This window comes from Thunnus thynnus, chromosome 8, assembly GCF_963924715.1.
Source record: "Thunnus thynnus chromosome 8, fThuThy2.1, whole genome shotgun sequence".
In the NCBI taxonomy this organism is placed as follows: Eukaryota; Metazoa; Chordata; class Actinopteri; order Scombriformes; family Scombridae; genus Thunnus; species Thunnus thynnus.
This window is the reverse complement of record NC_089524.1, coordinates 13,810,924-13,830,896: the sequence shown is the minus strand read 5'-3', so window position 1 is coordinate 13,830,896 and position 19,973 is coordinate 13,810,924. Positions and strand designations below refer to the sequence as shown.

The window sequence follows — 19,973 nt, the reverse complement described above, 5'->3', positions numbered from 1 at the left end:
ATGTATGTTTTCAGGACTTGAACTGTTTGTTCAAACTTAGCCTAGTTGCAACGTGAGTGTTAAACCAGATGGAGATTTACGCATCACTAAATTAAAAACCAGTTGCACCACACAAACTAGTTTTTATGTAAAGGTTAGTTTTGACTTAATATTTACACCTAACTGCCAGGTGGAAGTGTTGTGTAAGCTAGCTGAATGAATCAACTGACAAAGCTAACTTTAGCTTTTTCATATCCGACCCATTTAGATTGAGGAGTAAATGGAATAGTCAACATATCAGACCTGAGACTACACATCACATTCACAGAAAGAAAAAAAACACCCTAAACCTCAAATTACAAAGCTATAAGCCATTAATATTAAACTAAATGACCAAATAACGACAGTTAGCTTAGCATAATGGGCTATTACCCTCTCACTGTCAACTGTAAATACTCACAAAGAATTGGTAGTTAAGTTTATCTTATCTTTTTGCACCTAACACTGATGTTTTTCCAGAGTTATCTTACAGCTTGTGATGCTACAATAACTTCCTGGTTACGTAGGTGGTTGCTTATTATTGGACAGCGCTACAGATGTTTCCTAGTAACCGTCGTACACACTACTAAAGAGATTACTAAAGACATCTGCTCAGTAAATTAATTCCAGACAACATATGACACTTTTTTATAGGAAGAAAACACTATCTAGATCTTTATGTAGTCACTGTTTAGATGTAACACCAAAGCCAGAAGAAGCCACTAAATCTAGCTATAAAGCTGACCCGGCACTTGCAGGAAGGCCACAACAAGCCAAAAAAAAAGTTTTGGTCACTACCAAAAATTAACAAGCCATTTACCGAACCGTTAGGGTGGATGAGAAAACTTAGATAAAGTCAGGGAGGGAAAAAAAATCTCACAAGTCATGTGCCATTTGTGATAACCACATGTATCGAAGGAGTGTTAAGCCTCCCTTCTTACTCAGACTGAGCCTGAATGGGATCAGTATGACTGCTGTTGTGACTGAATCAATGCTGCACCGGTTATGAGACGATCTCTGTAGCCACTATGCTCGTCCAACACCCAAAAAGAAATGAAAATGTTGGTGCGAGAGACAAAGAGAGAGAGGAAGGAGGAAATAAAGACAGGCAGAAAGAGAGAGAAAGAGAGAGCGTGCCCGTCTCATTGGCCCAGCTGTTCTCTTTCACATTCCTCTGATTCTCTGTGTGTGTGGTGCTGCACTGTCGATTTTGTCAACTCGAATTAGAAGAGTGGAGCACTCTTCTTTATCGGACTGGGACAAGTGTAGTGGAGACGCTCCCTTGAGCATTGGGTTGGGTGGAGGGAAGACTGCTAGAGCCCGGGCTACTGGTTCTTAAATTACGAGTGGCCACATGGGTAAAGCGGGAAGGCTGAAAATGGGAGAGAGGGAGAGACGTACTTCTGCAAACTGTCACCTCATAAATCTGACAGGCAGCCAAGTAGAGAGAAAGAACGGAAAAGGGACACACACACACACACACACAAAGAGGGAGAGGGAGGAAGAATTGAACAGGAAAATTAAGTGGAATGTATAGAAAAGAGACAAGGGGGGAGTTTCTTCCAGAGGACATTGTAGTTGGGCTCCCGTCCACAACCAACCCATGCCCTGTCAATTTCATGCTCAACAGCCCACAGGCAAAGAGGCAGTTTGCGTCAATGGATGGATGCGAGGGTATGGTTAGTGTCGGTAACAGATGGTGTGTAGCAGAGAACCAGACGCTGCTGTTATATTTCGATATGATCTATTACTTCATCCCTTCACAGGAGCAAACAGCCACAGCAGGAACGCTGTGAAGTTACCTCACTGCTGGTGAATCACACGTCGGATCAAACCTCTTCAAGTGGAGAGCGTCTACTATGGCCCCCAAAGAGTAGGATAATGTGTGTGTGGTGATGATGATGGTGCAGTTTTAAGTGAAGGTTTGCATATGTTTTCTTTCACAGCTTGCTTCAAGGACACCGATTATTTTTAAATAGAGATTTTTATAAAGATAAAATATATTTAAATATATTATAATAATAATCATAATATTTAAATGTTCAAGTTTATGCCCCAATCTAAAATCATCCTGAAACACCATGTCTAAACTGGTATTTACATAACTGCACCGAGCCCACATTGCCTCAGGTGTGCCTACATTACAATTAGTAATGCAATTTAGATGCACAAAGCCAAGAATTTATTAATCCTTAGTGAAGACTTCCAGCATCTCCATTCTGTTCCAGGTCATTACATAAGAATTTACAACCCAGAAATTGAACATTTTTTAGGCTTCTGTCCAGATTTTACTGCACAGATTTGAACCCTGTGGTCACAAGTTTATCTCTATTACATTTACTTCATCTAATTGCTACAGGACTAAATATAAAATCAGTGTGTTGCAATTTTCCACAAAAACGTGCCAAAAAATGTACACGTACAATATGTAAATCTATGTATATCCTTGATGTGTTTAGTTATTTTTCTGATTTACCAGTTTAATTGTTCACCAGAGTTTTTTCTATGCACTGGATGACATTTGGTGACTAATGTTGAACCTCCAAATTACTAAAAAAGGAAATTAAATGGCTGTAACTTAATGCACAGCTAGAGAGGTTGAGGAGAAGGTTAATTGAGACTGCACTGTCTGAAATAATAGAGGCAGAAGTGCATCCACACACAGCATGCATGGAGTTCTGGCAGTAGACTCGGTTTGACTGCAGGTGTGCGTTCGCTTCGTAAGTCAGACAGACGTCTGTACTGTCTTACCTGGGTAGCCATTTTGCCATAGTCCACCCAGCGCAGGGTGGCGAAGTTTGTGGATTCTGCGCAGTTGAAGCCATGGTTGAAGCCAGCGTGGTAGCCATAGGGAAAGGTGATCATAAACTCCCCTTCATTCTGAGTTATCTGATTATAGGAAAGAGAAAAAACAGAAAAAGGATTCCCTGATTTAAGAATGTAAAAAAAAACCTAATGTGTGCATTTGTACAAATAATGTATCAGTACACATTTACACAAATAAATGTTCTCATCTAATTCTTCTACTATTATTAATGAGTTTACAGTGTACAAGTGAAATTAATATAAAGGAATAAACATGGACATTAACTCCACAGTTAAACTTTTCTCCAAACTTTTCTGACTTATGAGCAAAAGTAATTCATGACTGCTGCTGCCAGCGATGTTGACTGTCTTCCCATGAGCTCAGTGTTACTCTGAGATTTTTTTTAAAATGTGAGGACAAGTTAAGCACATTCTTTTTTCTTTTTTTTTTTTGTTCCCATGTGTTGCCCCAAAACTTAAACCGTATATCTGTGGCTGGCTGTGGATCTCAACTTCTCTGAAGCCTGGATCCAGGCAATCAAGAGACACATCAAGACAGGCAAGGTGACAGGCATGAGGCAAGAAACAGGAGTAGAGGCTGAGAACGGGAGATAAACTTCCTCAACTAAAAGGCAGTGGTTCAGATATCAAACAGCCCTTTTTGCTCTTGCAGGAATGCAAGAAGACGTTTTTATTTTTAAACATGAATCGAGAGCTGTACTGTAGGTGTGTAACAAGTAACATGTTCGCTGTGATAATGACGTCCTGAGGGGGGGAGTGAAGAGTTAAACGGGGTAGAGGGGAAACCCTCTGCTGACAGTGGAGAACTTTCTTTTCCTTCAACCTGTGAGGATTTATATTGCCTCCTGAGTACTTATAGAACAAAACCCGAGAGGTGAAAAATGGCAGTTAATTACCTATGACAGTCACGACACAAAATCATTACTCATACAGTATCATTACTACAGCTAGTAATGTCTTCATCATCATTTTTTTATTACTATGTGACCAAAAGTGTGTGTGTCAATGTTAATAGTTAATAGGTGCATGTGTGGGGAGTATCAGAATCAGGTGGAGAACATTTACAATTCTTTAAATGAAAAAGATGATAGGTTTATGATGCAAAGACATTTTTTTCATAAGAATATATTCTATAAACAAGCTCAACCATTGAATATAATGTTGATCTTCTTCTTTATTTTCCATTTCAGTATTGTTTGGTGGTCGTTAATGCCGTACTTGTTAAAGTGATGAAAATGATCGTGGCTTGTGTCCTGTAAATGATGTTATACTGAATAACATGAAAATTAGTGTTATTAGTCATGTTAGTCAATTGAAAAACATAGTAAGTACTGCACAAGTGTCATGTGACCAGGGTGAGAAAAAAATGTGTTTTCTTCTTTGAGATGTTGAGCATGGCACTCAGGCTAGCAGTCGACAGAGGTGTTAAGTGCTAAGTGAACTTTGGATGACGAGCGACCCATTTTAAAGTAGGCAAGCGGCTCCACGTTAATGCAAGCATCATGATTGACATCTGGCTGGAGTAATAATATAGAAAACTTGACTTGAAAACACGATTAATATGACGAACGCAGTGAATGAACACTTTTAATCGCATTTCCACTATTTTGTATCCAATTTTTTCCAACGGGAATCGATAAAATGTCAGTTGCTCCTCACCCTATCGAAGGGAATTCCATATTTCTTCAGGATGGATGGAGATATCAGCGTCATCTTGTGGCGAAGGAAGGCGTCACAGCCTTGAGAACTGCCAGGGAAGAAGCCTGCAGAGACGTTGAGAAAAGGGTGTTTAGGGGGATTCACTGAAAATCCAGAGCTACTCAAATTATCTGATGAAACCATGAAAAACTACACTAACATTAAAACATCAGGCAGCCATACATGCAGTAATAAAACTGTTTATCAAAAACTGAGCTTGATTCAAAATTAATAACACAATGACGGGTCATATTGTGAAATTGCATCCAGAAAAACCACGTCAGCCTCGATACTACAGGTTACATTCAATACATTTTTACATGTAAATGAACACAAAGAAAACAGATTAGTTGTGTAAAAAAAATCAACAAAACTAAAAATGCATAAACCACAAAAAGCCAAATTAATGTGAGCAAACACTTCATGACAGGAAATCAATACATATGTTGTGTAAACAGTCTAGTTACTCTAAAACCTCAATTCACATTCAGTATCATCAGTAATAACATGTCCACACTACCTTCATTTTGAAACATGTATTGGAATAATTTTCAGTGTATATGTAAGAAATCATAAACCTGTTTAGTGATATGCATTGAGATACTTTTATTGACACTATTGGAGGAAAGTCTCAGTCGACAGGTAGGTATTTAGAGGATGCTGAGTATTGGTACGAATTGCCAACAAAAAGGTTTCCCCAAACATAAACGTTGCTGTGTTTACCAGATTATTCTTAATTCCACAACCTGGAAAAGGAAACCAGGCTTTCTGTTGACACCGACATAAATGATATTACTGCCTAAAAGTGTGGAATAATCACATTTCCGTACAGCATGTAAATTTACTGATTGTGTGCCCCCCGGTTAGATTTCAGGGGAAATCTGCTGGATCGTGTTATGGCACAAAGAAACACTTCAGCACAAAAACCGGCGCCGGGTACTGTCACTTCCACAAAAAAAAATCATTATCACGTTCAGCGTGAGCGAAGAGAAAACCTTTGCCTGAAGAAGACCTGCTTTGCAGCGGGGAAACAATTGTGTGTTCTTTCATTTACTGTGTCACAATTAAAAGGAGGTCTGAAATTAAAAGTGCTTTAATTGTCTTTGTCCCTAAGGTCACCAATAAACACATTTACTTAACCACTCGAGTCGTGTATTGTGCAAACGTGGGATCAAAGCTACTATGTTCATAAGCAAAAGCGCGCTTGCATAGCTGCTGAAACTTGGCAATGTTACATTTTGTTGTACTACAGCATTACCCCACTTTCCTAAAAACACAGACTGCTCTGAGATCATAATATACCCCTCTGACATTTGGGGTTTTCTCTCTCTCTCTCTCTCTCTAAAACAAAGGTTCACTTTTGCTCTTGGTGCCAGAGAGACTCAGACGGCCTCTGCATAATCAAAAGCAAGAATTTCTCCTCCATCACTCACTCTCTAACTCTTTAGTGTCTATACCCGCCAGTGCCTCAAAGGGGGGTCCATCCAAGCCTCCACCCAGTTAAACTTTAATGTGACTGACAGTATAATCGGCGCCCATTTCATCCTTCATTTTCACTGCATTGTTTCAGCCTCTGTTCCACCCTACAAAGCAAGAGAGGGAGAGAGGGCCTCTATTCTCTCATCGCCTGCCTGCTTGTTGGAGCTGATAAAGGTGAATAATGTGCCGACAGAGCCTGGGTATTAATCCCCATTAAAATGCAGCTGGCTCTCTGAGCTCTCCGCGGGGTAATATTAACTTGAAGGCTTCATTCTGTCCTTTTGAGTTTGAAAATTAAGTTCCTGCCTCCAACCCTACACACCCTCCCATCCCGCCCCATCCACCCGAAAAAAGTCTGAAGCCATGACGGAAATAATGTGGAGATGAGGAGCGATAAGAGCGGCGGCTGCTGTCGAGCCAAATGTTTGGAGAGGAGTTTTCAAGTAACAAGGCCGTTGTCTCAGCCCCATCAGGCATTCCTACTATACTCATAACGGTCTGTTTAGGACCTCATAAACAGTTAGCTGCCTGTGCTGACGATGGCTTTGATAGGTCAGTGGGTGCTTGTTAAATAACGTTGGCATTGCTTTCCTCCCACTGCCAGCTGCTTAGATAAGAAGAGAGAGGAAGGCTGCAATCTGACTGGCTGAAAGCTCAATGCCAGCATGAAAAGTGATAAGAAACGTCTACTGTATGTACATAATGATTGAAGCTCAACAGCATTTTATCTGATCTGAATCCAGTATTGAATTTGCCCCTTAAATACAAATCCTTTTGAATCCCTTATCAAATCTATTTAGCTTAAGCCTTTTAGCTAACATTTTCAGGAAAAACATCAAATAAAGTGGATGTTACACAAACCAACAAATTTAATCTTCAAATCAATTTCAATGCATTTTTTGTTATTACTGCAATGCACCTCAGCTGTTGAGTTTAAGTTAGCTTCACTGGCTCAAGCTACTTTGGTTCAATTCAATTCAATTTTATTTATATAGCGCCAAATCATAACAAAAGTCATCTCAGGGCACTTTTCACATTGAGCAGGTCTAGACCATACTCTACCCAACAATTACCCCATGAGCAAGCACTTGGCTACAGCAGTGAGGAGAAACTCCCCTTTAACGGGAAGAAACCTCAAGCAGAACCTGGCTCTAGGTGGGCGGCCATCTGCTTTGACCGGTTGGGCTGAGGAGAGGGGGGCGGGGGGTGGACGCAGAGAGGCAGAATAACAACAGCAACAACAATGACAATAAATACATGACTAGCAACAACAAACAGCAGCAACGGCAGTCTGTGTCATGAAGAATATGTCGGCCTTAATGAATCAGACTTTATCTGATTATCTGATTACTGGAGGTCCACATTCAGAAGTATTGGTTGATAAACTTAAAATAATAACATGAAATGCCTAAATAGTGTAACTGGGAGATTTCACTACTGAAATTGGGCAATCAGCTGGGGAAGATTCACCACTCTCATTAACTTGTTTAATTGCAACAATGCAAAAAAGGATAAAAAGGGCACTCAAAGTTAAAAATCTACTCGTAGTCAGTGTGAAGCACTTTGATATTTATGTCCCTTTAACGACAAAAGTGATTCTTTATCAGCAAAGACTTAATGTAACTTCAGTTTCTCACAGCAGACATGTGGAGTTGTCATTATCAGCACAGGTGGAAGTAATAACGCTAATTAAGGCTCCATTCAATTGATGTATGCCTGTAAGTCATCATGAAAAACACCAGGGCTGTGGAACTAAAGCTACTGAGTAGAAAGCAGCCATTATCAATGTTATTAATATCCACTGTGAAATTATGGTCTATTCTATTCAAGGTAATGGTTCCTTTTTATACTGATTATTTATATGTAGCGTTTTCCACAGGATTTCAACTGAAGTGTAAATCAGCCGCTGATTAGAGGGCTAGGTTGAAGAGAAATGGGCCTCTCTCGCCGTTGATGATCGGGATTTAGATCTAGAACGTAGGTGTAACTAACAACATGAACAGTAACTGCGTGTCAACAGCATGTTATTATAAATCACCCTGTAAATTAGAAATGACTGAATCTTCTTATAAAAGTTTACATGTGCTCACTGCTGGAAGTTTGCCACTGATGTTAACTAGATAGTTAATATTAACTATGCAAGAAGCTTAACAGTATTGCATTTCTCTGCGTGTCATGTCACATTGCGCCTTACATATGCCAGCCACTCCAGTATGAAAGGAGGACAGCAAGTGCACTGGAGATTATTGATTTGTTGTACGGCTCTTCACAACGACAAGGACAAACAGCACGTCTATATAATGCAGTTTGGATTGGGCGACACTCTCTCATCATCCCCGCATCGTCCACATCACTTTGAGCGACATGCAATACACAAGGTAATCCTCATTGATCAAAACAGGGATTGGAGAAGGAAGAGGACATGAGTGGTGAGGGGGAAAAAAAATGGAGAGATGACTAAAGGCAGAATGGCTCAAGTGTAGTCAAGTATATGAGAGATGTTGTCTGAACCAGTCTTTAAACTGGTTCCAGTGTGTTTTATTTTGTCAAAATCTGCAATGGTCTTGTGGCATGTGTTAAGAGAACGTATCTACTTAACATTACTGTGATTGGACTCGTTTGTGTGGGCTTTGTACTGTAGGTTTCCTCCAACTCTTTCCGCAGAACAGTTGCTTCTGCTGGCTTCCAGCTTCTCCTACAAATTCAGCATCTACAGCCCTCCTGATCTTTTAAGTGCGAGTGACTGCACACACTAAATGCTTCAAGCTGCTCTTCCTTCTCGAGCTCCATTTAAGCACAGCCAGGTGACAAAGAAATCTATGTTTTCGTACATGGTGTGTAAGTGGGATTTCAAAATTTCTCACCCAACAAATACATGAGAAAGATTTTTCACTGTGTGCCCCACAGCGTGCGCCACATTGTTTACCGCGAGGACCACTGCGTCTGCTATACAAGGTTGTTTACTGTGAGTGGGAAAGGCCTCTTAACAGTGTTGTGCATGCTGTGCTTAAGAGGAATGAGGCTGTGGTGTAGCTGAGAGGTGCTACTTTGCTTTCTATTCTCCTGTGCAAAGGAGAGCAGTAAGTGTGCTTTGGATATGTGCTAGTCTCTATTCTGTACATGTGAATGATTTTATGGTGTGGGTTGAAGAGTCTGAAGCACTTGCTCCTTCACTTGATCTGCATTACCGACATAAAATAAAATTAACAGACACAAATGGATGTTACTTGACAGCATCACGAGGGTCTCACCTTGCGCCAGCCTCTCAAGTCTCTTGCCATGCTCAGGTGGGACCGCATACCTGCAGATAAAGGAGAAACATGTGATCAGTTTAGTGATTTAGATTGGTCTATTCTAAAGACAGTCTGCCTCATTAGCAGAAAGACAAAAGTCTGTCATCTGCAGCAACATCAACTACAAGGTATACTGCATCTTATCCTCTAACCTATTCAGTTCAATTTTCTGTATTTCCCACTTGCTCCAATATTTTTGTCTCAAACTCCATTTTTTGGTCTTATTTCTTTAGAACTTCTCACATGTGTATAAGATATTCTCTCAAAATTCTCTCAGATTTTTACATTTCATCTCAGTGTCTTTCATTGGTGATAATCTAGCAGGAATCTGGAGGTTTCATCCAGTCAAATCTACCCTTTTGATCTAATTGATTTCACTAATAGAGTACGTGAAAATGGAGGCTGTAGGCCTATCAGAATGCGGCATGACATGGCTGCCTTCTTGGCATTCAAAATATCATGAAACCAAACCAGTTTTTTTTTTCTAATGTCTCACTAAGAAACACTTCCCATGTTTACTCTGCTCTTCCCATGAAGGTGTGTTCAGAGTGAACTTAAAGCCAATTTCAAATGCAGCACAATTGCATAATTAGTCGATGCAAAGACAAAATTTCCATTTTTCCTGACTTAATGGATTTAACTGTTAACTTATTACAAGTTCTTGCAATCCAGAAATCGGTTGATCAATTTCATCAGGAAAAAAAATCATAAATTTCCAAAATATGATTGCGTGTGTAGAATCTAAGACACAGTGAGCTGCATTTAAAGTGATTTCCAGTCAACTGCCCAACAAAGCTGCAACATACAGACCACTGTTCAATGAACAGAAGCCAGGGGGTTCAAGGTGTGAAGTCATTTAACTATATATTAGCACTAATAGTAGGATTTCAGCATGTTTGGGGTGAATAAACATGGACAACAAAAATTCCTCTAGTGGTCAAATCCATGCTAATACCAGGAGGTAAAAAAACTGTTGCATGTTCAGTCTGAACATACCTTAAGAAAGCCTTAAACAAGTTGTAATTTGAAGGGCAGAAGAAGGGGAAACAGGGAGCGTGATGGAAATGACCGGTGAAGGGCAGGACCAGCAGAAATGACTGTACAGGGAGCACTGGGTTATTTTACAGCCCTCAGTGTTCCATGTTTAAGAAATTAAATTACCCATGACATACACCTAAGCATCCCTGCCTCCTCTTCTCTCTTACACAGGCACACATGATGCATTCAGATCACTATTCTTGTCAGTGTCTGGTGGATGTAGGCTTCACGTTTGCCATCATGTTGCTTTGGTCTGTTAAGATTGTTTAGATCTAGTTTGTCTTTGTTACTGATTTGTTTTTCTAAAGCTCAGGTATCTCTGCATTGTCTGATCATATTTTATAGTGTTTTTCCTCCTCCCGCTTTGCTTCAATTTTATTGCTGCGTGAATACAGCAGCCCTGTGGTTCTGTGTTGCCTTACAGGTGGAGCAAGGTGCCGACATTGCCAAGACGCCACAGTATTTTTGTACTGTTAATACATGAGGCATGCACTGTGAGGTATGTACATTCACACCAAATGTCAGATGCTACATTTAGAAAAGCGAGTTTATTTACAAAACAGAGTGGGAGGCAACCAGCAGAGCTCAAATCTGACCCGTTCATTTGTGAAGTTATTACAACCCTCTTTATTACAGCAATTCATTCCTGTGGGTTGCTTAACCCTTCGGAGACTTCAGGCAATGAACTATGGTAGAGGTAAAAAAAAAACCCTACATTTGTTCTTTCTTTCTCAAGCCTAAAACAGCCACATGGATGTTTGGAAGAAGAAAGAATAGCAAGAAAATAAGAAAGAAGTATGGAGAGATGGTGAGAGGCAACAATACTTACAGAGAGACAGAAAATGAATGAGCGAGAACATAATACAGAGAGAGAGAGGGAGAGATAAAAAAAATAATAAACAAAAAGAAAAGTATAAGACAAAGTCAATTTCAGTCAAGACACGGTGCCACACTGCCACCTGTAGATGGAAGCTTAGAGCTTCAGAGAGGTGCAGCATCTTTCAATGTTCTGTTACTCTAGGCAGGATTTACACAACGATCCAACATCAAAGACTCCTGACCAAAGTCCTCAACGCCATTTCAGAGCAAACAAGAGACATTCAATAATGAACTCATGCACTGAAATTCAGGTTATCATCTCAGAGTTATAACTGACTTATTTTAGTGACTAAATATGCCGTTAACTTCCCTCTGTATCTGTGCAGTTTAAGATCCTTTTTTTATAATCATTCCAAACATGTTACCTACAATTTATTTGTATGTTTTGCTCCTAAAGATAAAGAATGACGAGTAACACAATAGTAATGAACCTGGTTATGAGATCAGAGTTATAGACGTTATAAGAAAAACAACAAGGGAGGAAATAACTTCTGACTATCAGTGTTTCAATTATGCAACCAGCATGACATAGCACTCTGGCTTCGCCTCCGTATGCATCACTGTGCCTTATTCGTTTTTTGACACTACCTGTACCTTAGCATCCTATCAAAGACCAGCAACGACACTATGCCAGCTCTCCTGCCTCATTGGTTTTCTGTCAGCTACTATTTAGAAGCTTTCTGCTTCTGCATTGGCTAAAAATATCTCAAAAAGCTGTTTATTGATTTTATTGAGCTTGTCGAGTTGTAGATAGATCAGTACATCATTGCTCTACTGAACAATTATGTCCTACAAAAGAAAATTAATTAACCAAATTAAACCAAAACCCACAGCCACTATGTGGGTGTTTTATAATGTGTTTTTAAATAGTAACAGTCTCAGCCTTTAGTTATGTTAAACACACCATTAATCTACCTCTTTATTGAATGCACAGAGATTAAATTGTTATTGATCTTTTTCTGTAACTCTCCGTAAGACAGACAAATAAGCACATTTCCTAAAATGCTGGACTTTTTTTTTTCCTTGAGGAGCATCACATAGCTGAGTTTTCTGTGTAAATGTACACTTATTTCAGAGAATATCCCTCACATGATCCCTCCATCAAACTAAACAAATCAGCCAATCAGCATGTCCCCTCCCGTTCCCTCCCCTACTAAGGCCGCAGTTGCCATGGCAGCAACACGTCTATCCCTCCAGCAGCAGAGGGAGAGAAACGCACAAATAAAACAACACGTAGCAAATGAAGGCTTGAACTTTTTCACCTCTCTAAAGGAAGAATATTTATCTTTTTATTTACAGCGGGACAGTGTTCTTGGCAGGTGGAATTCAGGTGTTGTGACAGCATGACAAGAGTTAGTGTGTGAGTGTGTATTAGTGTGTTTTTCACCTTTACAGACACGTTACGCATATGTGCATTCTTCTGATATTGTGTTCTCTAGTTTAAGGCCACGTCTACTCAGAGAGAGGCTAATTATTGTGACAAAGACAAGTCTCTCCTGTTTACTTCATGATCTCTTAGGATGGCTACACCCAAATCAAGGCGGTCACAAGAAATACTTGAAGTGCAATTTGTTATGAATGTTGTGCAGGTGTGCCTACACATTATGAGTGTGTATAAATATATATTATACACACACTAGTTTTAAATGTATAAGTTCTTATTATAAACAACTATGAGACCTGTAAAGGCACTTTCAGTTACTGCAAACACCAAGCTTAAGCTCAGACCACCCCACCCAACATTATAACTGCAGTTACAACCCCACTAACGCAATATGCAGATCTTGAGCTCTCCATTTCTGTTCTCTGGGGGGAAAAAAAAACTGTCAAACAAGGATGGTTCAAAACCATTGGACTACAGAGGAAGAGGACTGATGGATTCATAAAAAACTCCTCCCTTCCTGGGAAGTTGCAGCCGGGCTGCACTTCAAAATATCCCTTTCAATTCCCTTTCGTCAGCCCTTCCCTACCTTCCTCTCACAAGCTCCGAGGCTAATCTTTCATCTGACAGCAGATATGCTGGTGTGTGCTGAGGCAGAGGGGTGATTGAGAAGGTTTCAGCAATGAAAATAAAGAGAAAGAGAATGATGGAGTGATAAAGACAGGGAGAAAGTGACAGACTGCTTAAGCTGCGATCCTTTACACATCTGCCAAACGCTGTGTGTGTGTGTGTGTTTGTGTGTGTATACCAGGTATTCCTTATGTTGTGGGGACGTAAATCTGTCAACACAGTCATGTTGTGGGGACTCGCCTCCTTTATGGGGACAAAAAGCAAGTCCCCTTAACGTAAACCATTAATTTTAGAGTGAAGACTCGGTTTAAAGTTAAGGTAAGTACAGGGTTATGTTGAGGTTAGGGTAAGGATTGGGATAAGTCTCCAGGGGAATGAACGTAAGTCAGTGTGTATGTGTGTGTGCATGTGTGTCAGTAGCGGTGGTCGTAGCGGGGTACGACTTTGATGGAAGCAGAGTTGCAGGGGGAATCGAGTTAATTTCACAAACGGCTGCACTATGAGAGAAGAAGAGAACGTGTGTGTTTTAACAGCCTGTAATTACCCCATCACACACACAAGTGTAAAAGTTAAAATGATTCAATTTCAATAAAGAGAGAAAGAGAGAGAGTGTGACAGACAGAACAAAAACAAGCGAGACAATGAGGAAAAAAGTGAGGAAAGGAGAGGAAAAACCACATATGGAAAAAAGGAAGTGAATGGGAGTAAATTAGTCTTATCAAAATGACAGGGATGATGGTGAGGTCAAAACAAGTGGAAGTATAAAAAAGGAAGAAAACAAATTGGTACACTTCATATGCAGCATAGGCAGATATCATCTTTAATAAGCCACACAGGGAGTGTACACATCTGTAAATTTATAACAGAATTAATAACAGAATAAAACTAATATGTACTTCTGAATATAGAAAAATCAACTGCTGACAGTACTGTTTTCTGTGTACGCTCATACAGACGGAGGCATCTTTTAAAAGCTGCTCATTGTGGACTACCAGTCATATTTCCTATAAACATGCCTCAAAGCTCAATCCTATCAAATTCACATCAAATATCAATCGCATGTCATTTTCCATGTGACAACTGATGCAGATTGATATCAAATTCGCTCTACAGGATGTCCTGCTAAGAAGACAAAAGGTACAATTTCTCACATTTAATTTACTCAGCTCTTTGTCAAGAAACCCTCTAAAAAATAAACTGACAAAGAGTGAAGAATCTTGAATCCTTGATTTTTCTTAATTATACTCTCAACACTTGCTTCCAGCGCCTTGCTGTTGCAAAAACTATGTTCTGTCTAAGTGTCCTTGGGCAAAACTGATGTCCAACCTCTATAAAACTGCATCAGTTTAACATTTGCCAGGACTGGGGTCTGATTCAGACTTTGGGCATCCACACTAACAATACTGCAGGCATAAACCTGTACTGTGATTTATAAGCATGGCACCGCAAACACTGGGCTCAGCCCACTGAATGCCAGACTGAAAATCACAGCTTGATGAATGTCATTTTCATCCACACACACACACACACACACACACACACACACACACACACTGACAGTGAGTTGTAATGATACATACCCGCTCTCAGTGAGAGGTGTGGAAACGAGACAGATAGCTGATTTTAATGAGATCACATCACAGAGAGGGGGGACTGGTAACACACACACACACACACACACACACACACATACACACACACACACAGTACACCACTCCAGGAGGCAGACAGGAGAAGGGGAAAGGTGGAGGGGAAACATACTGTGACAAAAAGAAAAACAGGTGAGAGAGCAAATGGAGAAGAAAAATTTCGACACACACACACACATACACACACACAGGTAATACGGTATTTCTGAGTGCTTCATGGCTGGGTTGGCTCTGCTCACCACCTGCAGTGCCACGGATGGAAAACAACGTGCAAGGGAAAAAGGGAAAACACACACACACACACACACACACACACACACGAACAAGAGAAAATCAAGGGGCAGAAAAGTAAAAAGTATTTTTCCCCTCAGGTACCAGGTATCTATAGGGGCGAGAGGCAGAAAGACAGAAGGAAGTGTAACAATGATGCACGCTGAACAGAAAGCAAGCAGGCAAAATAACTCAAATCACTATCAATATTTACTGTACATTACATCTGCTACAAATGGTTTCAGCAAACTTTCTGTGTTTTCCACAACACCTGTTAAATTCAGGTCATGATCTACTGTTTTTCTTTTCAACATTCTTCAGAAATATCCTGCAGAAATTGCACGTCTTGGGTTATTTGCAGACAAATTATAGTGATTCGAGAAGAGAACAAAAGAGGAAAACATTTCCAAACAATTCTCAAAAACAAAACAGCAGGAAATGGTTGAAGAAGAGAAGATGACCAAAACTGAATTCTAGCATTATTCATGAAGTGTTAGTCCTAATATCTATAAAGGTCAAAACACAACAAGAAGCCCCGGTATTACAAGCATAACAAGTTACACTCAAAGTAGCCTACACAAATAAACAGAGTTACAGTCTACAGGTCAATCAAAAGCAGGCCTAACACGGACTGAAGAACCGTGAACGATATAGTTGGCATTAGGTTGTGATGGATACCCTCTAGCCCTGGTCTGAGATGAGTACATTGGAGTCCTGTACTAGTTCACAGAGACCCCTGATGTATGCTGCAGAGCAGGTGAAACAGCTGGAAAAACGACACAGGAAGAACATTCACTACAGGGACAGAAGTTTCCACTTGGACTAGTGCCGCTGTCCCCCGTGTGCAAGTTTTAGTGAGAGAAACAGCATATCTGTTTCTTCATACATGTATCTCTACAAAAACATCCAACCGAGGTAGCATTTATGAAGGAAGATCATTTAAAACATGCCCAACACTGTAACAAATGTGCTGGTATTTGTTATAAAATTACCCTGCCTGTGATTCTCTAAATTACATTTTGGTAAAATTTCAAATAAATAACCCTTACTCAAACTGTTTTCTTTGCCCGACTCATCATGGTTGCCCTATCTCCACCATACAGGCAGATTATGTTCCTGTCAAGCTCCATGTGGACTTCAGATGGTGCTGTTAAGCGCTGTAGGACTTCAGATGAAATCAGGCGGGCTTGCCACACAGCTCCTGATCCAGTTGTCTGATTGCAAAACTCACAAAACTGGTTGGACTGTCTTTACACACATATGAATTAACATCAAGGGCAACTGCAATCTTGTCTCCTGTTTCTTTCACACGGCTTTGTGATTACTCAAAGAGGCATGCAGTAGAGGATCACCCATCAAAAATGTAGAAAGTAAGAAGTATGCAGCTGCTGATTGTAATGGTACAAGGGGCATGAAGTCACATTTGAAGTGATTAACTAGTAGTATGATGGAATTCATCTTCTTAACTTTATCACTTGTATATAAGGTAAGGGCCTCTTATACAAGGGATTTCTGTCAAAAGGTTTAAAAACAGGAACCACTTGTTAATCATTATTATATCAGTTAATCATAATCAGTAATCCAATCCAATCAGTGATCAGAAACAGTCCTAACAAGCCTGATCAGAGCACATACACAATGCACAGCATAGAAGTGGCTTTGTATATATGAAACTTGTGCAGCATTATCTGAAAGAAGAAGTCTACTGCTGCCACCTATAGCTTCCATCCTTGTTATTTCACTAGGAGCATATGCTTAACACACACACACACACAACAGCTACGCACTTCAACTGTGCACCAAGCACAAGTTTTAAAACCAATTAAAGGGTTCAAATAAAAATAAAAAAAATAAAAACTGTGACTGACCAAGATTTGGGCTGTCCAAAGTGCAGGTAGTTGATGCTGTAGAGGTCCATGTCTTCAGTGTGCCAGGCAAATGTGGTCTTCCACATGCCAAAGTACAGGTAGGGAGTGTTGACACCTTCTATGACGATGCCACACTCCTGCTCCACCATATCCAGCAGCGTGTTGAGATGGCCAATGTTCCACTCTTGAATATCCTGATCAGGGATAACATGTAATTTTATGATTATTAAATATAGAAACTGCATATTTCAAAGTGGTCTTAAAATTCTACACCACCAGATGGTGCTGGAGTCAAAAAGATATATCTGACAGCGCTCTGATAATTTACCCAGTCACAATCATCCCTTATTCAATGATCAGGGTATTGATATTACATGTATTGGTGCAGAAACCTATTTTTGATACTAGCGTTAAGACAAAAAAAACACAATAAGAATCTTTAAAGTAGCTTTTTTATAGTAAGAGCACAATCTCCTATTGTAAAATGTTACAATTTACAATTATCCAGCCATGAGTTTAGTGGATGTACATGTCTGTTGTTATTGAAAATACTGAAATACAATGCCAAAATACTATGCATTTTTCTGTCCAGAAATTACAGAGTAAACATTGTGATTAATAACCCAGAAAAAAATATCTGACAAAATAAGCAGGACAGGCAATTCAGCTTTAACCACTAAGCTCTAATACACACACTTCTTGGAAATGTACAGTTAACCCCTCACCTCATCATAAATAGATCCACTGACATCAGCACCATAAATGGGTGACACAAATGTCAGGTTCTTCCAGTACTTCCTCTCTAGGTCATCAAAGTCTTTGTGGCGGGGTGTGCAGTACCTAAAAACACAACAGAACCAGTTATATTGTAAGCAGTGAGCAGGGAGACAGCCCTGGAACAAGAAGACTTTATTCAAACCTTTATGTTGGCAAGCATCCAGCTTTATGAGCAATTCAACTACATGTCTAGTTTTCAATTAGCATGTAGCTTGATAGCTAGGTGTACAAACAGAAAACAGGACCCATGAGATGTGCATAAGAGATAAATAAATGTTTACAATAGGTGCTCTATGCTGTTGTGCTACAGTACAACTTATTCATACCAACATTTTAACACTAAAAGAACTAGCTTTGAAATTTTTAATAAGGAGGCAGTTATTTTATTATTATTGGTAGTATTTTACATGCCCATTCCTAAACAAAATCCTGTAAAAATAAATATAGATGGTTTTAACATTGTCCTCATTGAACTTCACTTTTCTAACCACTAGAGAGCAGAAAAGACACATAGTCCTTACAGAAAGTATTCGGTCCCCCTTTTGTCATGTTTCATTGTTTTCTAACTTCAAATCAGTAAATTAAGACTTAACACTGATCAATAAAAAAGAATGAAAATACAAGTTCACGTATTGTGATTGTAACTGACATAAATCAGAAGGAATCTCATCATCTTCAAATGAAGAATTATTTATATCAACATAAGTTCCCGTTGTGTAAAATAGGATTTCCAAATGTAGACATAACTCTGTTTCAATTCCTGTTTTGTTCTTGTGGGAGGAGTTTCATGCAAATCATAAACACAAATGAAAGTGTTATAGATGTAGGCTTAAACCACTCTCTGAAGTGTGTGGATACATGATAAAAATGCAAATCACATTTATGCAGGGAAAAAGAGTTATATTATTTTCAATTTCACAATGAGTTAACACATGACTGACAATGTCTACGAACACAAACTTACTTTTTGCTGTTGGCAAGCTTGCGGTATTCGCTCACAGTCATGGACTTCTTCTGGATGTTGTACTGGGTGAACAGACCCGACTGACCGGTCACCACCTGCATGATGGGCGCTGGAATCACCATGTCCTCAATGGTGTCATAGGACTTACGGGGTTTCCAGCCTTCTGGGGGAATCACCTAGTGAAGAGACAAATTGTTAGCATTTACGTCAATTAAGCAGAAATGAGAATTTTACAATAACCTGCAGCCACATGCAACTAAATACTTTACACTCTGCAAGGATATAGTATTAGAAGCTCATACAAGTCTTGTATTTTATTTAGGGCTGATACAACTGGTACAAATCTGGCAGAACATTCAAATTCTATTTAATTCAACTATATGCAGTTTGACACTCAGATAATCAGATACTATTGATTAATCAATCAATTGAAATGTCTGAATTATCTTGATTTTAATTATCATCATTATAAATAGAATACTTATAATATTGTGGGTTTTCTGACTGTTAATGAAATCAAATACGGAATTTTAAGACCCCACTTTGTGCTTTAGAAACTTAAAATAGGCAAATGTCAATATTTGTGATAGTTTTAGACATTAATAATCATTTTAGAGAGGCTTGGCTATGCAAGGTTAGGTAGGAATAGACATAGCTGCTAATGGGAATGAACATGTAACCATGAGACCTTACATTTACGGAGCTGGAAAGGACTGAACCAAGTAGGTGATAGTATGTGTTGTCCTCACCTTAGCCAGGCCAGCACGGTGAGCTCCTTGACTTTCCATGTAGACAATATATTTGGCAAAGTCTTTGAACTCCTCCATGGTGGGCCGGAAGGTCATTATCTTGCAGCTGGGGTTCTTAGCGCTGGCTGGCGGCAGTGGAGGCAGCAGGGAGGCCGGGGGCAGCTCAGAACCTGGAATAAGGCCTTGTGACACATCTGGGTCTGTAGGCTGAGCCTGGGTGAGATCTGGAACGGCATCCTGCTCCAGGGTCACTGCTGTGTCAGGGGTCTCAGCTATCGCTGGCTCCTGGGTCGGAATCTGGTCTTGGGCTGCACTCGAGCTCAAAACAGGATTCGAGGCTGGGGTGGGGTCTGGAGGTGAGGCTGGGGCAGAGTGAGGAGCCGGCACCGTGTCCATGGGCATGTCGGTAGCCATTGGGGAGTCTTTAAGGTTTGCAGGTAAACCTGGAAGGGAG

General features: G+C 39.9%; 1 protein-coding gene across 2 annotated transcripts in view; it reads right to left on the bottom strand.

The window, feature by feature from the left end:
* Nucleotides 1–19,973, bottom strand: part of kdm4b (lysine (K)-specific demethylase 4B) — a 56,768-nt gene that overhangs the window by 27,390 nt on the left and 9,405 nt on the right. Inside the window, exons 2-8 of one of the 2 annotated variants that reach the window (XM_067596685.1) lie at nucleotides 19,520–19,962; nucleotides 18,771–18,946; nucleotides 17,755–17,869; nucleotides 17,030–17,223; nucleotides 9,273–9,322; nucleotides 4,504–4,607; nucleotides 2,770–2,907 (exon numbers count right to left, since the gene is read on the bottom strand). In XM_067596685.1, the coding sequence (XP_067452786.1) occupies nucleotides 2,770–2,907; nucleotides 4,504–4,607; nucleotides 9,273–9,322; nucleotides 17,030–17,223; nucleotides 17,755–17,869; nucleotides 18,771–18,946; nucleotides 19,520–19,933 (1,191 nt within the window). In that variant the 5' untranslated portion in view covers nucleotides 19,934–19,962. Of the gene's footprint in view, nucleotides 1–2,769; nucleotides 2,908–4,503; nucleotides 4,608–9,272; nucleotides 9,323–14,038; nucleotides 15,274–17,029; nucleotides 17,224–17,754; nucleotides 17,870–18,770; nucleotides 18,947–19,519; nucleotides 19,963–19,973 lie in introns of those variants that run through there. The other variant, XM_067596686.1, reaches the window with a different exon arrangement.